The sequence below is a fragment of the Lissotriton vulgaris genome, chromosome 8, assembly GCF_964263255.1.
Source record: "Lissotriton vulgaris chromosome 8, aLisVul1.2, whole genome shotgun sequence".
NCBI lineage: Eukaryota > Metazoa > Chordata > Amphibia > Caudata > Salamandridae > Lissotriton > Lissotriton vulgaris.
This window is the reverse complement of record NC_141696.1, coordinates 47,331,600-47,356,595: the sequence shown is the minus strand read 5'-3', so window position 1 is coordinate 47,356,595 and position 24,996 is coordinate 47,331,600. Positions and strand designations below refer to the sequence as shown.

General features: G+C 46.2%; 1 protein-coding gene across 1 annotated transcript in view; it reads left to right on the top strand.

The window, feature by feature from the left end:
* The window catches only part of LOC147693352 (transient receptor potential cation channel subfamily M member 2-like), a 3,804,886-nt gene that overhangs the window by 2,371,687 nt on the left and 1,408,203 nt on the right, over nucleotides 1–24,996 (top strand). The window contains exon 22 of the mRNA XM_086935946.1: nucleotides 719–873. Within this exon, the coding sequence (XP_086792072.1) occupies nucleotides 719–873 (155 nt within the window). The remainder of the gene's footprint in view (nucleotides 1–718; nucleotides 874–24,996) is intronic.

Here is a 24,996-nt window from a genome sequence, read left to right as displayed (position 1 = left end):
GGGGAAAAGAAAACTGCAAATTACCCCCACACTATTGGAGACAACACTGGAGGATTTTGCTTTTAAAAATACAAAAATATGTTAAAAGTTTGAAGGGCATACCATTATTTTGATATCTCTAAATTTGGATGGCAGAGGACTCTCAGTATGGTGGTAGTAAAGCACTCTTCCATACTGATCCATTTATCTCTGCCTACTAAAGTCAGAACCAGGCCCTACTCTTTCCCTGAACAGGTTGTAAAGCTTCATATAGATCTATTTAAAATAGTAAATCCAGCCTAATGTAATGGTCTGTATTTCCACATGAATTGCCAACCCTCCCCGACCCTATTTAAAGTTGTCCTTGAACCACTTGTGGCAAGATTTGACTCTGGTGCACACCTTTACTTTACTCTGGTTTAGGGCAGTGTACTCATAATCAAAGTAAGTGACAGCATTTCTGAGCTGTTTTCTATCTTGCTTACGTGTTCCTTACATCTTTTCCAATTCTTCTTTTTTATTTTCTGCTACCTATTTTCTTGCTACCATCTGCATTCTTGATTATTGATAATTTGCCTTTCCTTTCTAGTGCACTCATACTTTCTCTTATACTTTCTTTTTTTCTAGTCTCTGGTATGTTTTGATTCTTATACATTCTTATATATTCATGATTATGCTGTGATACTTGGAAAATGTATGCCTCCATCTAACTTTTTGTATTTGATTCTTGTGCTCTCAGCTATACCTTCTCTGAAGTGCAAGGCAAAACCGATCAGATCTGGAAGTTCCAGCGCCATAGGCTAATCAAAGAATACAGCAACCGACCTTCTGCCCCACCACCCCTTATCATCTTCAACCACCTGTACTATTTGGTCAGAAAGAAAAAACAGTCTGGTGAGTAAAGGGCACATTTCTTCAATTGTATCCCATCTGATCCTTTGTCTACCTTATCTTCTGTCTAACTGAATGAAATCTACTTTCAATATTAGTGAGAGAACATTTTCTCAATTATGTCTCACCTGATCCTTGTTGTGGTATCTAGGAATGATGTCAGGGTTAGAATGTTATTAATTTCACACCGATGATGCTTAGGTTGCAACCTTGTGAAGTATTGAAGAGATACTTAACCTGGATGGTTGGCTGGGATCTTTATGATGTACCTGAAGCGAATCCTGTTAAGTTCAACTCAACTACTCAGCCTTGTCTGAGTCTAACCTCACATTTGATAATGAGAATGGATGCGAACCCATGTGAGCAAAGAACAATGGATTAGATCTCTATGAATCTCATTTTTTTTGTCTCAAAAAAGTTGGCATTGATAAGGTGAGTGAGATAAAGGATGGCATTGCAGGTAATGCTGAAAATTTTGTGAAAGAGTTCCCCCATGAATTTTAATAGACCTTGGCATTATGCGCATCTCATAAAACTCAAACTCAAGTCAGTGCCAGAGGTGTGTAAGGTCAGGAATGTGGCGTTGATGGTAAAAGAGGACATGGATAAGGAACTAGATTGATTAAAGTTAATGGCATAATAGAGGAGATTGATGCATTAGAATGGTTGGCTCCTGTGTCATGGATCGCAAGGCAAATGGAGATGCAAGGTTTTGCTTTGACCTCAGGGAAATGAACAAAGGTGTGATAGTTGGGGGGATATTTCTCCTAATTGTATCTTGCCTCTGCATACCACCAGGTCAGGTTGCACTGCTTATCACAGGATTTGAATTACCTGGTGACACCATTTGGTACTTTGGGGTCAAAATATACCAAGATGACATATTGGTGTCTGCAGGGGCGTAGCTAGAGCTTGTGGCGCCCAGGGCTATCCCTCAGATTGCCGCCCCTGATGAGGAGGCGGAAGGGTACTAGGGAAAAAGGACCGAGAGAGACATAGTATTGCCACTAATAGTTACCTCGATCATGCAAGTTACATGCACATACATGACACGGTCCAAGGCTACACAGTTAAATACACCTGTGACCGGCAGTACAAAGGAGAACACACAGACTGCCACCCTGCAGGATTTCAGGAAGGGCCTAAAAACATTGTTATTCGATTAACGTTCCCTCATCAGCAGCACCGCCCCCAGTGCCTATATGACCTCACAGGTGATAAGTAGCGCTATGCAAATCCTGTTTGTTTGATTGATTGACACCAGATTTCCACATATCGTTTGTGCGCTATATTTTATCTGTAAAACTGTATGTCTTTGCAAGTTAGAAATCACCAGCATTCGCTGGGTTCTATACTTTATGGAATGTTCTCTGACACCCCACTGTACAACCGACAGCCATGTCTACGTTTCTGCAGTTGCAGGGCAATGCTTGCAATGTTCAGCTCATGGTTTGTGCACGTGGAGGGGTGCAGCTGGCACCAGAAGTACGTCTAACAACAGCAGGCCGGTCATAAAGGAAGCATAGCTGCCATGGTTTCAGATTGCTAAGTGTGACATTTTTATACTGTCAGCGTAACTATGAGTGACATTTCAACAACTATGAGTGACACTTTTTTCGCTAGGAAAATCAAGCAATAAAAACAACGGAAACATAAATATCCGAAATTACACCCATTTGAGCAACAAGAAACTGCTGGAAGATTGTTAAACGGCTGCAAAGCACTGAAATGGAAGGGTACACGCTCAACTTTGAGTTCACAACCCCTCTGCAGACTGTAATTTATGTCAAAAAGACACACTGAGCAATTTGATAAAAATCAATTTGCTGATAACAGCAGGGTGTGCGGTGCTGCCCTTTATTAACAACCTAAGGCTGAAGCTGTTGCATTGCTAGTCTAAGCAATTAACACTGAGACACAATAGAGCATGGGGGTGCATATAAGCCTCAGGAGAAAAGTTTGATTAAAGTACACATAGCCTAGGGGTCACAACTCGGCTGTAGGCAGTTTTATTTCAAATATATACTTTTTGAGAGAGTGGGCATTAAAAAGCCTGAGCTATCTAACAGAACTTGCACCAGTGCATGTTATGCAGCAGGCTGTAAAAGTAGTCTTAAAAATACATATGGCACTGCACACAAGTATTTGCTTTAAAACATATCGGCACTCCTACTGACTCCTGAAGATCAATGACTTCCTGTTGCAGCTGTGCATCGAATCCCGCGCGCAGGTGCCCCCACGTGAGAAGCTTAGACAGCTCCTATACTTCTGCACAGGTTCGCCGGCGACTCAGAATGCCTGCCTCACTCGAGTAAGCCACAGGTAGGCCTGAGGTCATGGGTCGAGTCGCCAGGCAGGATCTCATCATGCTGCTTTGAAGCCCATCACTTAGCAGGCAGTTGACCAACTAAATTTAACAGCAGCCGGCATTGCCTGGGCCCGCCTGTCCCGGATGGCATGCGTCGGTGGTGGGAATCAATCCATTCCTCAAGATCCCCACCCACCGGGACAGGGTCGAATAAATTGAAGCTGGCTTCCAGGCTGTCGCAGAGTTTAGAATTACAGGCCTGCCAAGTGTCACACATTGAGCGTGACGCTAACGCATTTCAGTGTGGTGTTCCTGCAACACCGCACTGAAATGCATTGTCACGCATTTTTGGCACCGACCACACTCTCTGCTGACAGTGCTGAAACTGGCTTCCCGCTACGCCAGGTGCTAGCGGCACTGGCGTTCAGACACACCTGTGTGTGCCCGGGGCCGCAGGTAGCAGACTTCACTTGCGGCCAGCAGCAGCACAGTTAGTAAACAGTTAACTCTGTGCTCTTAGACTCAGTGCTACAAATGTTACCATTTACCCTGCTGTCAGTGCCTGCACAGGGCTGTCGCAGAGAGTCACTGACTGACTGCCCAATTACCGAGTCCCGGGCGGGGCCTGCCCTCTGAAGTAGTTTTGTTTACAGGCTGTGACACCGTGGATCAGGATGGACAGACGCAGGGGCACCAACACCGCAAAGTTCACTGCCGCAGCTGTGGACAAAATAAAGTGCGACCACCGCTAATAACGCAGGATTGTGCAAATTGTAAATGTATGTTCTGGCTCGAATCCATGTTTAATTTGTCCAGAAATGCCAGCCGAGACACAAGATGCAAATTATAAATAGGACGTGTTGCTGCACGCAGCGCAGAGATGGGCGCCAGTTATGAAACTTTCTAAATGTTTAATTCTGCCAAGAGTTAGCTTACCTGTGCTTGCACCTGCCAGCAGTATTTGGTTTGTGCCTGCTGCCTCTCCATAGCTGCCAAGGTTTCAGATTGCTATGAGTGACGTGTTCATAATTTTAGGGAAATTATGAGTGACATTTCAACGACTATGAGTGACACTTTTTTGTGAGTAAAATCAAGCAATGAAAACGAGGGAAACGTAAATATCAGAAATGACACCCATTTCAGCAACGCGACAGTGCCACCAAAAGCACATTTTCATAGCATATCAAGTCAGCAGTAGGAGATCATGACGTACACCATAACAAACACGTTTTCAGGTTGTTCTCATATGTTATATACCTATTGCGCATGTCAGATTCTGTTCATTTAAGCTTACCTAAGGATTTTACTTTCTTCAGAAAAATCAGCAGTTCAGCCTGACAAGGCCACAAACAGACAAAAAAGAAACACCAAACACACTGTGACCTGACCCGCCATCTGGAGATCGGACTGCACTGGTGGCAGAACGTAAACTAAAGAGATAGCTGCAACCTCATCTCAGGGGGAAATCGCCATGGCCTCAGCTGCACCCTGCATGCGCTGACGAAAAGCTTGTGTCCAGTTTAGGCTTCATTGAAGCTCCGTGGCGGCCCGCAGGTCCAGCTCCATATTATCTATAGATTCTCTCACTGTGGCCAGGACAGACACAACCTCTTCCCCCCTCTTCCCTCCAGGGCATAGGCTTCCCCACTGTGCAGTTCAGGGTGAGGAGCTGCGACCTGCTGCTGTGCTGCCAGTGCTTTAATATCTGCTGCAATTGTGTAGTGCACATCATGCACTTTGCGGCTGCAAACTGACTTTTTCCTGCACTGGGCAACATAAAGGAGCTCTGTCCTGCGTCACCCGAGATTCAATTTGGACAGGCAGGATCCGGATGGCATGGGTCCCTCCCCCACCACCACCACCACTTCCCGATATTATCCTGACGTGGTCCTTTCTGCCTGGAGTCCCGGTCAGAACCGGAATAAAAGGCCACCGGGCACTGATGCAGGGCCTTGTCCGGTGTACTGTATCCAATCAAATCGGAGTAGACAGCCAGCAATGAGAGCTGTAACGGGCACACTACAGTGATTAAAAAAATAAATAAAAGACAATCAAATTACCTGGGTACTTCTGGCACAGCGATCAAAGGAGAATTGTCGGGCCCAGCGTTATGAGAGGCTGCATGCAGGCAAAATGTTCTCCGGCAGCCGCACCTGGGCCCGAGTCACGCAGCATGATCCTTACAGGCTACAGGCACCAACTACAGTCCATCTGGCAGCCTCGGTAGATGTACTCACTTGAGAGCCTGCGCAGCCTAAAAGTGCAGCACAAACCTTGGCGGGCGGCAGCTGGCCCCCGCATGACTGCTGTTGTGTCGGGTGATGGGGACAGGATGACCCTAGGGAGATCGTTCTGGGACCTACACTCAGGGGCATCTAATCCTGACTAGGCCTGACACGTGGCCCTAGAATAAACTCAGCCGGACACTGGGAATAAGTTTGCTTGCTCGGTCGGCGCGTCTCTCTCTGAACGCCCTCGCACGTGCTCGACCTCTTTTTATTATAGGGCGGTCACATGACCAACACATCCAGCCCTCGGGACATCGGGGCGGACCCTCAGGAACATAACATTCCTCCTAAAATAAGGAAAAACCAAAACGACTGCAAACATTAAAACATAGTTCAACCATAACTTTTCTCACTCAGGAACATTAGGACCGAGGCCTTCAGCGTCCTTCAGATGCCAGTGCATTCAGTTCAAACATTACGTGCATATATGTAAATGGGAACAGTCTTACGTAAAATAATCTCTCAGCCAGCCGGAGGGGGTGGGATTGTCACGTAGCTGGCGTTGGGACCCCCGATGAGTCATCAGTTCCGTTCCAACCTCCACTTCGTGTCTTGGCGCCTCTCTGTCGGCCCCCTCTGGATCTGGGGCCTCATCCAGGGCCTCCGCGTCACCTCCCACTTCTTCTCTAGAAACCTGATGCTCGTTACTTGGCCTGACCTCGTGCCGAGATGTTGATTCACCAGTCGGCAATATAGTTGCAGTTTCGGTTTGTTCGCCGCCTTGCTGGCGCCTTGGCTCGCTGCTTGAAGGATGATACAGTTTGAAATGAGACACATTGCGATTCACCCTGTCTCGTCCTCGAGTGGCTGTGATGCGGGTGCCTTTTACCCCAATGACTCGCCATGGGCTTTTTTCGTAATTGAGTTTGAACTTGCCACCAGTTGCACGATTCCTGATGAGCACCAGATCGCCTCTTTTGAAGTGGGGGGCCACAGCCCGGCGTTTCTTACTGATCTTGTCACATGCAGAATTTCTTTTCTTCTCCACTGTATGTTCATCTATCATTGCCGGTGCCCACTGGGGGTGATGGGGAATGGAGTCAGTTATTACCCTTCCTAGGAGGAGATGTGCGGGAGCTACCCCAGTTGTGGAGTGCGGGGTCTGACGGTAACTTCGGAGGAACGTGAAAATGGCCATTTCCACTGACTGCCCCTTGTCATGCGCAATGCGGATGACCTTGTTCAAGGTCCTCATGAATCTCTCGGCCTCCCCGTTGGCTTGAGGCCACCTTGGTGTGATGCGCCTGTGACGCGTTCCCAGAGACGAGAGATATTCAGCAAAGTCTTGACCCTGGAATGGCGGTCCATTGTCTGTTCTGAGCTCCCTCATGGCTCCATGAGTGGCAATGATTTTTTCTATATTGGGGATAACACAGTCTGCACTGGTGCTGGTGACAATTTCGACCTCAGGATATTTTGAGTGGTCGTCTATCATTACCAGCGTGTGTCTTCCATCCGGAAGGCTACCAAAATCCATGCTGACTCTCTCCCAGGGACCTCGTGGCCTGGGTTCCACAATGATGGGGGCCTCACGGGGGCTGTCGCCCGTGACTTGACAGGCCGTGCACGTTCGCACCACGCTCTCCACCATGTCATCCATGAGCGCGAACCATACCTTTGTCCGCAGCCGGGCCTTCGTCTTGACTATCCCCTGGTGCCCTACGTGTGCCAGTTGAACCACTCGTCCTGTCAAAGCCGTCGGGATTACCAGGCGATGCCCTCGCAGAAGGCACCCCGCCGCGTCTTCATTTAGTTCCGCCCTCACGTGGTACAGACTGTCCATGATTTTCTGGGACTCTCGTGTGAGTACTTTCCAGCTCTCCTTGGCTTTCTGCCAGTTGGCCGTTCGGAGCAGCTCCTTGGCCCGCTGTATGCAGGCATCCTGAGCCGTGATGTTCACGACCTCTTCTAAGGATATGGGGCGCGGGCATGATCTGGCCACGACCCACTGTACATAGGCCTCCGTCTCTTCTGCCTCATCCATCTCCTCCGGGGTTGCCGGCCTAGGGTGTCGTGATAGGTAGTCCGCCGGATTCCTTGCCCCTGGCTGGTACTCGATGGCGCAGTTATATTCTTGCAGTTGCAAGATCCACTTTTCAATTCTAGGGGGTGGCTTGGAGGAGGTGCCTGAAAACAGAGCCAGCAGCGGCTTGTGGTCCGTCACTACTGTGAAAGGCTTGCCATATACGTACAAGTGGAAGTGCCGACATCCCCAATGTATTGCGATGGCCTCCTTCTCGATTTGGGAATATCTTTGTTCTGTGTCCGTAAGGGACCGGCTGGCAAAAGCAACAGGGGCCCAGTCTACCTCATCTCGAGCTCTCTGCATCAGAACGGCCCCCAGTCCCGCCGGTCCGGCATCTACTGCAATGAGGGTGGAGTGTCTTGGGTCAAAGAATGCCAATGTGGTGTTGCTGGAAAGTGCGCTCTTAATGTCTTGAAATGCCCTTTCCTGCTCAGGTCCCCAGTTCCATGGGGTGGAGTCTTTGGTTAATTCGCGCAGAGGGAGGGTCAGGTTGGCTAAGTCCCTTATGAAGCGGCCACAGTAATTTACCATCCCGAGAAAGCTTCGGACCTCCGTGACAGTGGTAGGCGGAGGTGCGTCCTTGATGTCTTTGACCTTGTCGGGATCAGGGTTGACGCCATCGGCTGAGAACACGTATCCGAAGAACCCTAGTTTGGTCTGAAGAAATTCGCATTTGTCTCGGTGCAGAGTGAGTCCAGCACTGCGGAGCCTGCGGAACACCTGCGCCAAGCGTTGGTTGTGTTCAGGGATTGTTCTTGCGTGCACCATGATGTCATCACTGACATTGATCACCCCCGGTATGCCAGCAATTAGTTCCTGGATAACATTCTGGAAAACCTCGGCAGCGCTGGATATCCCAAAACTCAACCTGGTGTACCTGCGCAGTCCGATGTGGGTGGAGAACGTCGTGATGTTCCGGGACTCTTTGTCCAGTACAAGCTGATGGTACCCCGCCCGGAGATCCAACTTGGAGAACCACCTGGCCCCGGCCATCTCTCCGATTAGGTCGTCGATCGTGGGGGTGATATGTCGTTCCCTTTTGATGGCCGCATTGGGTAGGCGCATGTCCACGCAAATCCGGACCGCTCCAGGCTGCTTTGGCTTCCTTGTGACCACGATGGGTGATACCCAGGGGGTGGGGCCGGACACCTTCTCAATTATCCCCGCTGCTTCCAGCTTCTGTAGTTCTTCCTCGACCAGTGGTCTCAAATGGAACGCAACACGACGGTGTCGCAGGGCCACCGGTTGAACAGTGGGGTCCACATGCAGGTGTATTTCCCGACCCTTGAAACAGCCAATCCCTTCAAATAGGTCAGAAAAGTCTGCAATCAGTTGCTGCACCGATTCCTCATGCACCCCAAACGCAAATCAGACCACCCCCAAGTCCTCTGCCGTCCGGCAACTCAGGAGCATGCCTTGACCTTCTTCCGACACGAAGATGTTGGCTCGCGTGATTTTGTCTCCGTGTCGGACCGCTGCTGTAAACTTTCCCCGGATGCGGAGGGGAACGTCCTGACCGTAGGCAAAGATGGTGATCGGAGTAGAGCGGAGGCTGGGAGGAGTAGCCATGTCTCCGTAGAGGGATGCACTCATGAGATTTATCGAGGCGCCCGTGTCCACGGTCGCCATGATGTCCTGATCAGCCACTTGTATGGCGCACTGTGGTAGTGTCCTGGTGCGTCGGGTGGCAGTGCCGATCATGTGCACCTTGTGTACGGATCGCTCCTCCTCGCCGTCGTCCATATCACTGTTGCTGGGTCCTCCTTCCGCGCCTTCGGGCTCAGCCACCGTATGTATTGTCTGGCGGGGCTTGCTGAACTTTTTGGACCGGCACACTTTTTCAAAGTCATTCATTTTTCCGCAACCGGAGCATATCTTGCCCCGTGCTGGGCATTCTGGCGCCGGATGTCTCGGGCCTCCACAGTAACCACATGACTGCGCTGAAGCTCCGCCCTGCGGAGTTGTTGTTCGCTTTGCCCATTTGGGCTGTGGGCGGACTAGTAGTCTATTAACCGGCTCCATTTTCATGTTGGCTTGTAGAGCTGCTTCCATGTGGGCTGCCCTGGCCTTGGACAGCTCCTTTGTGCGGCCCAGCGTGAGAATGTCCGGGAGAGGTTTCCCCGACTCCTCCAGTATTCTTTCGCGTAGTTTAGCAGAGGCGCATCCCTGTATTATCTGGCCTCTGATCTCTTCCGTGACGTCCTGAAATCCACACGTTAGTGCTAGTTTCTTTAGCCGGGAATGGTAGGCGTCCAGCGATTCATCTGGCAGTTGCCGCGCTTGTCGAAAGATGAATCGTTCATAGTCTTGGTTGGCCATTGGTTCGAAGTGCGCATTGAGTGCATTGATTAGTGTGTGATGGGTTTTGGGAGTTGCCTCTGTGAGGGTGCGGGCAATGGAGTGGATGTCCTTGCCACCAAGATGGAGAATCATGGCACGCTTCTGTTCCTTATGGACCTTGGTGGCCTCGAAGAATATGAAGAGCCTGTCCACCCATTCCTTCCACTTCGGTGCGAGAGTGGAAGGCGCACCCTCCACCACAAACGGTTCAATGGGCGGAATGTTAGCCATCGCCTTGGACGCACAGGAGGACGTCCGTGGGCAGCCCGGAGATGATCCGAGGAGGCACCCCGATCAGTGCAGCAGGATCGGGCGCCGACCGGAGCGCCTCGCCAGGCGCACCTCGGTGCAGTTCACGCACGTGCAGCCCAGCACGGTGCGGCACCGGGCGTGGAGGGTCCGCAGAGGGAGCACCTCGCGCGACGAATCAGACTCCTGTGCGCCGCAGGAAGGTGCAAGCCAGCGCCGCTCACCTGTCGAGAGCCAGGGATCAGAGTCGTTCCTCCAGGCGAGTAGAGCGGGGGGGTGTGTGGTGGCAAGGCACGAGCACCGCAGGCACGTGGGAGTGCCCGCAGCCGCCTCACCCCAAGAGGGACACACACCCACACCCCGAGCGAGGGATCGACAACCACCCTCGTCGCCAATTGTTGTGTCGGGTGATAGGGACAGGATGACCCTAGGGAGATCGTTCTGGGACCTACACTCAGGGGCATCTAATCCTGACTAGGCCTGACACGTGGCCCTAGAATAAACTCAGCCGGACACTGGGAATAAGTTTGCTTGCTCGGTCGGCGCGTCTCTCTCTGAACGCCCTCGCACGTGCTCGACCTCTTTTTATTATAGGGCGGTCACATGACCAACACATCCAGCCCTCGGGACATCGGGGCGGACCCTCAGGAACATAACAACTGCGAGACCGTACCTCGTCCCTGGCTCCCTGCCTTAGCCTCTGTGCGCGGATTGCCCGGGAGAGACCGAGACTGCATGCTCTGACCTCGCGCATGCACCACACCTGCGTGCAGCGTAGATGGTCGCGTGAGCTTGCTTCCAACGGGGGCTGCGCGCGCGCGCCACTGGTGGCCCGTTGCGGCAGCCTTTAGAATTTATTTGGGGACATTGACTACAAAGTGTCAGACAGTGAGTGTCCCCAAATACATTATAAAAGCCACCGCAACGGGCCACCAGTGGCGCGGGGCCGCCGCCTCCAAAACAGTGCCGCCTGGGGCGGTCCGCCCTCCACGCCCCCCCTAACTACCCGAGTGGGTGTATGGTAATACCTTTGAAGAGTATAATGTACAAGCGAAAGCCATTTTATAAAGAACTGAGGCTAGCTGTTTAACACTGAAAAGCAAAAAGTGTAAATTCGGTGTATACAAGATTGAGTACTTAGAACATATGGTTTCAGGTAAGGGGATTCAACCAACATGTGATTTACTAGGGGCCATTAACAACATGCCTAGTCCCTCCAATAAAGAGTAACAGATGGCATTTCTGGGAATGGCAGAGTATCAAGTTTTATTCAAGGAAGGCAGAAAGCTTATTTGGAGCAAACTGTGTGTGTGAGAAGTTGGCCTGATATATAGTGCTCACTATTCTAGTGATCATTGTGTATCATACCAAACGACCCTTATTGATGATTGGTTGTAAGTCAACCTTATAGACCAGCTATCCTAGTAGCATGGACAAGAGCAGTCTTTAGGCTAAACTCTAGAGGGCGTGTTAAGCCTGCTGTTATACCATCACATATACCCCTTGAACACCAAGTGAAAGGACACCACACAAGTTGTTATGAAAATAAAGGATATTTATTTATAGCAAGTCTACCCTGAACTCTTTATGAGTCAGGGAGCTAAGCACAATACAAAACTCTTAAGAAAATACTTTCAGTTGCACAATTTACACAAATGCCAGAGGGGCACGAAAAACCATAAACACTAAAAGTGCGATGCGAAATACTAGCAGGTAAGTAACAAGATCCAGAGGCTTCAGGATCACTAGGACTACACTACTGAACCCTAAGGTTAGGAGCAGAAGGCCTAGGGAGATCAGGTGCAGAGTGTGCACTCTCACGCGGGATGCGGGACAAAGTCTATGGATGCTAGTATTTGTAAAGTTACTGTTTCCGGACGAATACGACTAGGTAGACTGAAAACGAAAAAGGATCTGGACACTTAGATAGTGAACCTGCGTTGGAGCACCGAAATGTTCAGGTTACCTAGCCCAGGGGCCGCGGCTGCATAGGGTTCAAAAGACGTCGGGAATCCTTGTTGTAGTCTATGGAGCCTGAAAGAAGAAGTTGCTGGCAGGCGACCAGTGATGATGTTCGGAGTGATCCAAGCCTGAATCGATGATGGAGATGACCTGAAAGCAGAGGGGACTCAGTTCTTAATCACTAGCCAGTGATTGTGTGGGCACCAGGATGGCACCGGATGAAGTCACCTCGACCAGGTGAGTGGGCAACGCTGGACTCTGCTGTCCCTCAGACCAGGAGGCGTTGTCGGCGACCAGGCTGGAGGTGCGAGCTGTCCCTCGAGGGTCTCTGCTGATGGCGATGTTGGAATCAGGATTGGAACAACAGACCTTGGCAAAGGCAAGCCCACGCGGTGGAGTCAAGATGGCGTCTGGATTGGACCAGGAGGGTCCGGGGTGCTCCTCTTTTGGAGGGGAGCAAGAGCCAGTCTGGAGCAACCAGACCAGCAAAGAAATCGTCGTGGTACATCGTCAGGAGGGCCACTAGCCAGCAGGCAAGTGAGCGGACAACGCAGTGAGCAGCAAAGAGCAGAAGGGCCCCACGCAGATCTCGTGGATGCTGGGGGGCTGGACTTCGGTGCTGGAGCTGCTCAGGGTTAGGGCTTCTCAAACCCCAAAGCACTCACTCGAGGATCCCTCGGCGGTTGTGCTGGTTAAGCGTCGTGCAGTTTTGAAGATGGCCGGTCCCTCAGGTCTTGTCACACCCACGAATCTCAGCTGGGCTGATGATGCAGGTAGAGGTCAGAGATGCCAGGGAATCTGGGTCTCGTCGAGCTGGGCAGTCTTGATCCGGAGGATGGACTTACAGCAAACCGCGATGCTTAGATGGTGCCTGCGGGTGCAGGGTGGCTACTCCTTAGCCACAAGGGAGAGTCTTCAGAAAAAGTCAAGAGTCCTTTCGTGGAAAGTAGTCAAGATTCAGAATTATCTAATTTGGGAAGGGGGCCCGCTCCTACCTTTATTCTAAGAAACGGGGCTGGCACGCGACTAGGTCCTGCCCATGGGTGGGACCAGGAGGGGGGTGGTTACACCCCTCTCTCTTGTCCGGACATTCGCCAGCTCAGGGGCTGGTGTGCCCCTGGAACTGGTTCAAGCCGGCAATGGCACAGTGAGCACCGGGGTGCCACTTGCAGTCACCTTCCTCTCCGCCCTGCCTACCTGGGATACACAAAACCCTGTCTGGGATGGTGCTTGCACCGCCCCTGACAGGAAACCCTTTGTCCAAGCTCTCCTCTCTGGAAGGACTCCCAGCAGCAGGAGGTCAGACTTGTGTCTGTGGTGGCAGCATCCATTTTGTGATGCTGAGGCTCGAGTTAGCTTTAACCGGGGTTCACAGTTACATACATGTCGTGTCCCTCTAGAAGGGTGGAATGCTAACCCCGTCGCCAGAATTGGCGAGGGGTTAGTATTCCAATTCGTATGACACCTTACTCGACATGTTTTGATAAAGCGATACCAAAGTTGGCAAATAACCGCGAGGATCTCTAAACTCTCTAAGCTCTTTAGGCTTAAGTAACAACCTGGCCGCCTGCGATACCGACTCTCTCGTCCTGCTGGCAGGCGATTTTAATTGCTGTTTTGAGCCTTTAGCTAAAGAAGATATTCTAGATACCAATGATGAGGATAACAGAAGGGGTATCCCTATCTTGAACCTCGAGCCGATCCCCAAATGGTCACAAAGGGCGATTGATATAAATGCCCTTTGCATGGAGTATAACTTGAGAGCAACGAATGGGCATTCTAAATCAGATCCCATGGGTGCCCATACATATAATAGGACGGGCCACTCATCCAGAATCGACTTTGTTATGCTCAACTATAACCTCTGGCCATACCACCACGACATGGAAGTTATAGAGACCTGTGACAGCGACCACAACCCTCTCGCTCTAACCATTTCTGTCCCCTGGCAAATTGGGTCTCAAGAGACTGTCAATCAGATATGGAAAGCCTCACATGAGATCCTTCCCTCAAACTGTGGCAGACGTCTTAAATGGGCAAGAGCCTCAGCAGATGAGGCAAGGATGACACAAGCCGAAACCATCTTATCGGAGGCTGAATCCAGGCTTGATACCACAAATGGCGATAGCAAGATGTTCCTATTGTTATTTTCAGAGACTGTAACGGCACTAAGTGGGCTGTTCATCATCCCCAAACCCACCTCAAGAACCGCTTCAAAGGGAGCCCCGAGAACAAGCGAAAAGTGGTTCACAGCTAAATGTCGAATTGCTAAGGGTGATCTTGTTGCTGCAGTAAAAGGAAAAGACCAAGCTACCATCAGGTCTGCAAGGAAACTTTATAGGAAATCTGTGATTGAGGCCAAGCGGACATACGATTTCAACTTTTGGCGTGACCTAACGGAGGCGAGCACAAAGAAAGATGCAAAGGGGTTCTGGGACTTGCTAAGATCAAGAGACAAGCCCATTGATCAACAACTGACTTGTAATATCACTGGCGCTGCCTGGTTTGCCCACTTTTCGAAATTGTATTCGGCTCATACAGGGCCTCTACAATCAGACCCGCTCCCATGGCCCAGCTCCACAGATCTCCCACCAAATGAAGTCCCATTTACCACCGTGGAAGTAGAGAAAGCAATCAGGTGTATTGTTTCCAACAAAGCGGCAGGCCCTGACGGGATCCCGGGCGACCTGATAAAAAATAATCCCCCATTCTGGAGCCGATTAATCGCTGCACTTCTTAATGAGGTTATGTTGGGGGGGTCTTTCCCAGACTCTTGGAGGGGCGCTGAAGTAGTCCCCATTTTCAAGAAAGGTAGCAGGGAAGACCCAGCCAATTACCGCCCCATCAGTTTGCTGGACTCAACGCAAAAGGTAGCGGGGAAAGTGGTGTTGGGCAGGATTCTGGAGTGGGTGGATGAAAATCAGATATTGTCTGATTTCCAAGCGGGTTTTAGATCAGGGACAGGCACCGTCGAGCAGACATTCCACCTTTTAATGCTCTATTGGAAGGTAGTGGTGCTAGGAGGGGGCAGTTTATACTTAGTCTTCATAGACTTAAAAACAGCCTTCGACCTGGTCCCACGAGCATTATTGTGGAAGGTCCTTGATGGTTTAGGTCTACCTCCCTACTTGCTGGCCTTGCTGACAAAATTTCATGACAACAACTTTGCCCAAATCAGATGGGGTGCCCAGGGAGAAAAAACACTGTGTATCCCAGTAGACAGGGGCGTCCGCCAGGGGTGTGTGCTTGCCCCCACTCTGTTCTCGCTTTACGTCAATGGAGTGGTGGAGCACCTTCTTCAACATCCTGCTGATGCACCATCCCTGGCTGGAAGGAAAATCCCGACGCTCCTGTTTGCGGACGACACCCTTCTGATTTCGAAATCACCTGCAGGCATACAGTCACTACTTTCCAGCTTTAAGGCCTTCTGTGACACCAAGGGATTAGCCATAAACATTGGCAAGACCAAATTTCTTGTCCTCAACCCCCCTAAGAAATCTGTTAAAACCCCCACCCTAGACTCTGTCACATTAGAACGGGTCAAAGAATTTGACTATTTAGGCATACGCCTTTGCGATAGTATGAGCTGGAAGGCCCACCACCAAAAAGTGTTTCTAACCCATAAGAGGGTTGTTGGTGCTTTACTTAAAGAACAGCGTGCCTCCTCCATAAAACCCATTGGGGCACTTCTTGATATTTATAGGGGTAGGGTTGTGAGTGCAGCACTGTACGGCGCAGAACTTTGGGGTACCCAGAGAGTGGACACTTTGGCCCACCTAGAAAATAAATTTCATAAAGATCTGATGAGGCTACCCCAGAGCACCCCCACAATCCCCCTCCTGCTTGACGCAGGTACTCGCCCAATCTGCGAGCAAGCTAAATTACGCCCCTTATTACTATGGTCTAGAATTTGGAACGTCCCCGAACTCCACAGCTATGCAGACGCCCTAAAAGATGTACTGTCCTTACCTGGTTGGCAAAAGATTGCCTGGCTCAGAGAGGTTAAGAGGACATTGTACATGCTCGGTCTAGGAGCTGCGTGGGAAAATAAAACAGCACCTCCTAAACAAGAACTGAAGAAAGCTTATTGGTCTTATTGGTCTTGGGTGGATAACGAGAGACTAGGTAAATCAAACCATCCAAAAACTGTTGCCAATTTCTTGATGGTTAAAGATATTCCCTTCAGAGAACCATATTTGGACCTGATTCACAGTTCACATGATAGGGCATTATATTTTAAATTCAGGGTTGGGGTCCTACCTTTATGTCAGTTTACCTCTACCTGGAAACCACCCCTGCAAACTGTACCCCACTGCCCATTCTGCGAGCCAAAAACTGAATCTGTCGCACACTTTTTATTTGAGTGTCGAGCCTACATGGCCCCTAGACGGAGGTGGTTGAAGCCTCTTTGTAGGAGCCTGGGAACTCGCTCACATCTGGAAGCTATAAGAATATTACTCTCAGATGCAAGACCCTTTTTTGCTATTTGTTTGGCAAAATTCCTAGGCTGGGCTTGGCGTATAAGATCTGCTAAACAACTGACGATTCAATAAAGTGTCCCCCTTCATTCTTATTAATTTTATGTTTTCCCGTGTAAATGATGAGATGCTTTTAATGGTAAAATGAATTGTAAGTTGCTTTGTTTTGATTATCGTTCTTATGCTGTGATGTTGCTTTTATGATATGTTTCTATATCGAAATAAAGCTTTACTACTACTAATAACCGCGAGGATTATAAGGCACTTAAGAGTATATGGTACGCGTTATCATGGAACAGCTATTAGGACTTGGTTCCGCAAGCTGCAAACGGGCTCAGCTCATGCCAGAGCACCATCTCACATAATTCCACGCACTCTGCCTTCAGGATTGATAAGGCCTGCCATAGGAGTGACTGATAGGAATACATGTGTCCATTTTAGGGTTAGATATAGGAATACTATATCTAAAGCAAAGGGTGATTACACCACCTTGCCCCAGCTGTCGTGCAGCCAGTTGTGTTAGATTTGGATGGCCAGCCAGGGGTGGCATAATACATGCTGCAGCCCCTGGTAGGCCCTGGGTACACCTATGCCCTGGATACCTAAGGTATACTGTACAGGGACTGATAAGGTGGCCCAGTACCAATTGGTAAATGCACCTAAGGTACATGTGTGTCAATTTAGAGAGAGAACAGCTAGGCTGTGGGTCTGATTAGCGGGCCCACAGCCAGGGAAAGTCGTAAACCAGTGTAGCAAAAAGCAAAAATCTGGGGTGATCATAGGATTGCATACCCTACTCTCCTACAGTGTGGACAAGAGTTTGCTGATTTGAAATCATATTTGAGAAATGCCCTGTCTAAAGGAGTTTCAAACCTGGTCAAAAGACTATGTTGATTACAAATGCTGGTGCAAAGGGTCTAGGTGGAGTCTTACTGCAAGTTATCAATGGTCAAGTGAGAACCACAGTATTTATTTCAAGAACAGTTAAAGGTGCTGAGCTCAGATAGTCATTGATTGAAAAAGAGGCGTGTAAGAGAGTAGGATCTGCTTCTTATAGTTACCTCCACTTTATGCTGACGTTTTACTGTTTTTCGACTTTAATCTGGCTGGGGCCCTGTTATCCAGGACCCCAGCCTAGCTTCTTCCTCTCTAAAATGATGCCATATACTTTAGGTACACTCCAGTTTGGGTACTGGGGTACCCTTATGAGTGCCCAGTATATGGTACACCAGTTACCAAGGGCATAGGTTCCCCAGAGGCCTACCAGGGGCTGAAGCATGTATTATGCCACCCCTGGGCAGCCTTCCAAAATGACACCATAAGTCTGCTACAGCAGCCTGTGTAAGGTGGTGTATGCACCCCTTACTTAGATATAGTGATGTGTTTTATCTAGGAACCCGATTCAATATTGTGACTTTATGCCCCTGTACGGCTATAATCAATAATATCCCTATAATGGCATAAGAATCAGATCCATATTTCAGTAAATCGCCCTTGCAGCCCAAGGCATGGCAAAAGCTACTTCCTTAGATTCCCAGAAAGCACAACGAGTTCTTTCAACACACCAAACCTCCAGCAACCTGGGAAATCCCCGCTTGCTTTGTTTTGATTTGTAATAGAACTCCTGCGAGCACTGTAAGAACGGACAGTTCTTAGTGACATCTTTATTGACGTCTTATGTCCAAACCTTACGTCAAACTCGGCACCTTTCAGGTATAAATGTACCAACGTTGCCTTAAGCAAACACACAGTGGTCGTTTCGGAGCAGAGCAGCTAATCTACTTGCCGAGAGCCCAGCAGATAAGGAGAGCCAACGGACGCTGCCCCTCCTCTTTGACGCTCTGAGAAAGACGCTGTCTTTTCTCCAGCCGAGAAAATCCAGCTCCGGCGTTTCCAGCCTACCCTTGCGGGTGACTGGGATATCGAGTCCTGAGAGAGAGATACCAGACCTCTTACATTCTATTCCCAAGGTACAGTGCTGACTAAACCCTTAGAGAGAATTCTTGAACAGATCCTTGGCAACAAACCTACTTAACTTAAACTGCTACTTACTTACTCCTTCCCACGTATTAGGCTTAGGTCAGGTACACTGGGGTAGGCTTATTTTAGAAGCACCAGTTGAGCACGTTAGCCTTTGTATATATGTATATATATTTTATCCATTTTAAAGTGTATTATGGCTAAGAAAGCATATCAATGCTTTTACAGTATTATTTCATAATACTCCTTTTACTGTACGTACTTTACTTTACATTAAGTATTGCAATTGTGGCAATTCGCTTCTCTTGCATGAGAAGGAATACTGCTCAATAAATAATACCTTTTATTGAAAACGCCCGTCTCTCTATTCTCTGCACCCTGGTGAAACTAAGCATGCACATCTGACTGAGTGAAATAACTGTCTGTTGTTTCACACGACTCTAGAGATTGACTCTTATTCTGAGGGAGCAAAGTTGTCATGTTTATGCGGTTGTCGGAAGCTGAATCCCTTCTTGTCTGAGCCAGGGAAGCTGATCACTTCCTATTCAGTCAAGAAAGTTTCCAGTGACCTCTGAGCTAGCTGGCGCAAACCTAAATTAAGTCTAACATAGTCAGTAGAGACCTAGAAGACCTCAGTCCTACGTCTACACTGCTGTTTACGTTATTCCAATGTTTTTTTTTGGTGAAATATCAAGGGCCCCCTGTTAAGGATAAAGATCCTGGGTCAGGGAAAAACGTAGAATTTGAAGGTATCACCCCAGGCTATCTTGCAAACAGAACACTAGCTATGTCAAAACATTATGATGTACCAAAAAACGGGTATGAACTATAACACAAACATGAAATTGGTATAAAAAATAATTTGTTTTAATTAAAAAAAGATTAATTTCACAATCAAGTTTTGTATATAGGATAAATTGATACAATAAAACAGATATTCTTTATAAATAAAACATGTAAGTTAAAAACACTGGGAAAGCAATGATGTTTATCCTATCTATCCTATCTAATATTGTTGAGGCTGTAGTCTGTCAGTCAACGCGTTTCGACACGTCGTGGTGTCTTCATCAGAACAAATTTATTTGCAGCCAGTTCTTCTGGAGAGAACAAAACATTTTTAGTTCTTATTTACATTTACAAGAGTGCTAAAGTTCCTATTTTTATCCTGTTTATTAGTATCAGAAAAAAGACTCTCGATTCAATTATTCTTTTTCAATTCAGAATATGCGCAAAACACATCTTTTTATACATAGCGATAGTGTATGGAATTCATTCACATGGAGGTACTATAAGAGCGGTATGTTGAAGAGACATTTTCACTTCGATTATTGATTAACATCACAATGGCGTCATATTCACTCCTTTATGAAATTGACTATGTCAGGTAGATATATTCGCTGTATTTGATAAATCTTGGTAGACTACCTTATTTTTGTCCGATTTTATTCAAAACATAACATGCGAATCTCTTGATTTTGTTATGCATCATCTCACATACTTTGGATGTAATATACAACATCAATTTATTCTAATTAACCCTTCTCCCAAAGCAGCAGAGGTAGATAAAAAGAAGTATAAAAGGAGAGGTAGATAAAAGAAGTATAGAAGGAGTGAAGGAAAACAAGCCTTTCAAAGATACAAAAGTTTAGTCCTATTTCTAATTTAGCTGTTATCTAAGTTTAGTCCTATTTTTATTTTCGTTGGAATATCTAATAAGGCATAACTATCTATGAGGTTATCTATTCTATCATGAATATTACTAGCGTTTCATTTAGATTTTTACATTTATATGCCAGGAGGCCTAACATCGGGTTATACGTTTACCATTATTCTGGTTTACCTGATGGAAAATCTTTTTAGAGGTCTATGAATCTTCAATTTCGTCCACGAAAAGTGAGGCACCTCTTAAAATTATATATTTTGCGGCATGTGAAAATCTGAAAAAGATACAGTTGACATGTCTAAGTCTTTCAAAATACCTTTATTCTTTCCTATGGGAACATTCTCTGTCTAATTAGCATAATCGCGATGTATTTATCAGCATAGTATCATATACCTGTTTAGCTAGATTTCACTGCTCCCTTCTCACTTCTCGTGGCCTAAATTTTCTTTAAAATACTTTTCGCTTTAGGAACTTGTGTCACCTGCTGGAGAAATATGATATCTCTATGAGTTACCATCTAACATATAATTTTTACAGTTGATTATTTGTAGGTTTATAATCGATATGTCTCTCACCACTTAAAAAGATTACATTCAATGTTCAGCAGCGAAGCACGTTGTGCCGGTAACTAATGTTGATAGGGATATTTCGAGAACAGCGGGCTCAAACAGTGTTCATGTTTGGTCCTTAAAAAGAAATAGAGCGCGCTAATTAATATTTGCCATTTTACTGACGTTTATTTTCCACGCTATGCATGTTGTAAGGCGATAGCGCAAATTCCTACCTTTTAAAGTTCTTTTCTCTAGGATCGTATGTGAAGAGCTCTGTTACTACGGCGTGTGTCTATCGAATTGTTTCGCACGGCTGGATTCAGCAGTAACGTTAAGATGCGTGTACTGTTACAGCAGCTTAATTTTCTTTTCTCCTTGCGAAAGTCTCTGGGAATTACACAAAAATAGGGCAAAGGGTATATTATCTTACACAGTACGAGTGAAATTCCTTCAAGGGTCAAGGGCCCGAGGAGTAAATTTTACCTGCAGGCCATTCGTTTTCATATGTGGCGAGCTCTGTTACTGCGGCGCGTGTCTGCCGAAATATTTCTCACGGCTGGATTTAGCATTAACGTTAAAGGGCGTATACTGTTAACGCAACTCGATATTCTTTTCTCCTTACAGACGTCTATGGGAGTTAAACAAAAATAAGACAAAGGGTATATTATCATATATAGTACGAGTGCAAATCCTGCAGGGGTCGGGGGCTCGCACAGTAAATTTTACCTGCAAGGCGTTCGGTATCGTAGAGATTCAGTCAGGTACCGGCTGGTTCGTGGAGAAGTAGGGTTTTGTAAGTCGCACCGTGATTGGTATTTATATGATGTATTCATGACATCATCTATACATAGCACAGCCCCTATTTAAAGCTGTAGTGTCATTAAAGCTGTAGTGTCATTAAAGGTGACTTTAAGGGTGACTTTCTTTTATGTTAGTTCCCTTAGAATACATAATCGAGTTTTCTTAACTCAATGTATTTTTTTCTTGTTTAGGAGCAAATAGAACATTCATTATATTGGAATTAATAATTAAATTCTTTTTAAGAGTGTCAATAGGGTCTGGTGCATGTATGTTAATCAGATTGAAAGTAGAGCCAGTTTCTTATTTCTTTCGGAGTAAACTCAGTCTTTTTCTGATTATTGCGGTATAACAGAAGAGTATTCATAAATTGGATTCTAAGTTTTTAAAATTGAAAGGTGGGGAGTTTCGTATGTTTGATCAAAAGAACAGTTACTTATATTATAGCATTTTCCCAGGGACATTCCTGGTTCAGCCCATTTTCAAATGTATTAAGGGTAAAAATCCAGTATATTTCTCGTTTTTTTCTTATTCTCTCACCTCCTGTGTTATTTGGTGTATGTATCTTCTCTAAAATACGCCATTTTATTTCCTCAGGGGAATGTCTAAAATCTAAGAAGTGATTTACTAGTGGTGCTGTAACCTTTTTTGTTTTTATCGCTGATCTGTGCTCAGTTAATCTGGTTTTTATGGCTCTTGCTGTTTCTCCAACATATCCCAAATTACAAGGACATGTGATCAGGTAGATTACGTTTTGCGTATTGCATGTCCATAGGTCCTTTGCTTGTATCTTGACATTATTAAAGGTCATAGTTTCCCCTCTGTGGATGCTATTACAAGACTTACATGAGCCACAGCTTGAGGTACCTTTTATCGGGTTTTTGTTCTCAAAGGATCTTTGCACAAAAGGTGAATTCTCTGTTGTTTTAAGGAATCTGGAGCGAACAATTTGATCCTTAAGATTTTTATTTCGCCTATGTGCATACATGGGTTTTGCCATCTTCGGTTGGGTGCTATTAAGATTTAGCAGATGCCAATTGGAATTGATTATCTGCCTGATAGTTGCATCAAGGGTTGAATGTTTAGTTATACAGACTAATTTTGGATCTGTTCTTAATTTTTGTGAGTTTAAAAGAGCGTCTCTATCATAGAACCTGGCTCTTTTATACGCCTCTCTGACCAGGCGATGAGGATATCCTCTTTGGATGAATTTTCTCTTCATACTGTCTGATTGTAAATCAAAATCCCTTAGGTTGGTGCAATTGCGCCGCACTCTAAGGAATTAAGAAAAGGGGATGCTGTCTTTCTGACACTTAGGATGGAAACTCTTGAAATGTAGCAAAGTATTCCTGGCAGTCGGTTTGGTGTATAAATCCACCCCCAGCAACCCTTCGTCATTCTTGATGTAAATGTCAAGGAATTCTACTTTATTTTTGTTGGTATGGGCTGTAAATCGCAAGTTTTCATCTGCTTCGTTCAGCCACAAGAGGAATTCCTCTAGAGTCTGTTCCCCATTGGTCCACACAAAGAAGATATCATCTTTGTATCGATGCCAATGGGAAACAGACTCGAAAAAAGGGGCCATCTCGTTAAAGATGTGTTTAGCTTCGAATGCAGTCATATATATGTTAGCTATAGAAGGAGCCATGCTAACTCCCTTTATTTGAAGGAAACGATGTTCTCCAAATTCAAAAAAGTTCTCTTTTAATACCAGGATTAAACATTCCTTTATAAAACTACTGGAGCATGGGATTTGGTGTTTCTCAATAAACCACATTGTTGTTTCTATGGCTCCTGTTTGTGGAATGTTACTATATAAGGACTCGATATCAAGAGTTACTAGGATGTCCCTCTGTGGATTAAATTGTAGGTTTTCAACTTTTTTTATGATTTCACCTGTATCCTTAATGTAGGAGGGTGACAGAGAGATATAGGGGCGTAGTATATTGTCTAGGTATTTAGAGATTGCTTCCAAAGGGGTTCCTATTGTTGACACGATAGGGCGATAAGGTGGATCTTCTTGATTTTTGTGGACTTTAGGTAGTCCATATATACACCATACCTTTCTCTCTGATTTATTTAAAAATTCAAATTCTTTATTATTTATGATTCCCGCATCTAGAGCTTTGCTTGTTATTTTGTTGATGGTTTTCACTATCCTATCTGTAGGGTCCAGCTTAATTTTTTTATAAAACGTTGGGTCATTTAACATCTCCAACATTTTTGTTTCATATATGGCCGTGTCAATTAAGACTATTCCTCCCCCTTTATCGCTACTTTTGACCGTAATTGTTTTGTCATTTTAAAACCTATTTATGGAGTCATGTTCTTCTTTTGTGATGTTATATTTCGTTTTGGGGACAAACCTTAGAGTTTGGTCTAGTTTATGCAACACTGCTTTTTCGAAGATCGCTATTTCAGGACCTACCTGTTCTAAGGTTGGAGTGAAAGTAGATGGGAGAGATACTATATTTGGGGATATGTTTTCTAATGTTAGAGGATCATTATCTGTGAAGAATCTTTTTAGCCTAATCTTACGAAAGAAAGAATGAATGTCTCAATATAATTCAAAGATATTGGCATGGGCCTGGGGGACAAATGACAATCCTTTAGACAGAAGTGAGAGGTCTGATGGAGCTAGATTATGTGAGGATAGATTAAATATCGGGATTACATCCCGTTCCTCTAGTATTGTTTGCTCCTTGTTTCCAGATATTGTTGAGGCTCCTGGGCATATTGATGGTTCTGATAATTGCCTCATGTTGGGTTCTGGAATCTTACTCTTCTCCCCCCTCCTCTCCCCCCTCTGTTCCCTAAAAAAGGTTGGCGATTACCTCTTTGGTTATTTCTGGGGTCAAACGGTCTTTCATCATGAAAGCCCATACCACTTTCTTCTTCTGATTCTGGGTCTGATGAATCAGAGAACGTATTAATCCTGTGTTGGGTATCGTATCTTGGTGTGCCATGTTGATATTCTGATTTGAAAAAACCTTCTACAATGTATGGGTAGGTGCGCTCCAGACTATAAAACCTTTTATCTTTGACAAATGTCTCTTCTTTTCTTTTTTTAAGATAGTCTGAAAAGGAAGCCATATCTTTTTTTATAATATCGAACTGTTTATTTGCCTCTTGCATCGTGGTTGATTTTTTAATCTTATCCTCTAATTCTTCTATTTCCTTTCTTATTTCTGTTGCTAATTCCTTAGATGTAGATATTATCAAGATCATTAAATCTCTGGAGCAGCGAGTAGCTATCATACTCCATTTATTGAGGAAAGTTTTAATATCAACAAACAGACCTGGAATGTTTCTGACTCTAAGTCCTAATGGAATTATGCCATGCTTCAGGTAGTTCAACATAAATTCCCCGTGGGCTTCTATCCTTATTAATTTCTTTTGTAGATTTAACAATTTATTTGTATCACTATTATTAAGGGGATTACTTGTGGAACCATTTCCAAATGCTGCACTGGTACCTACCAG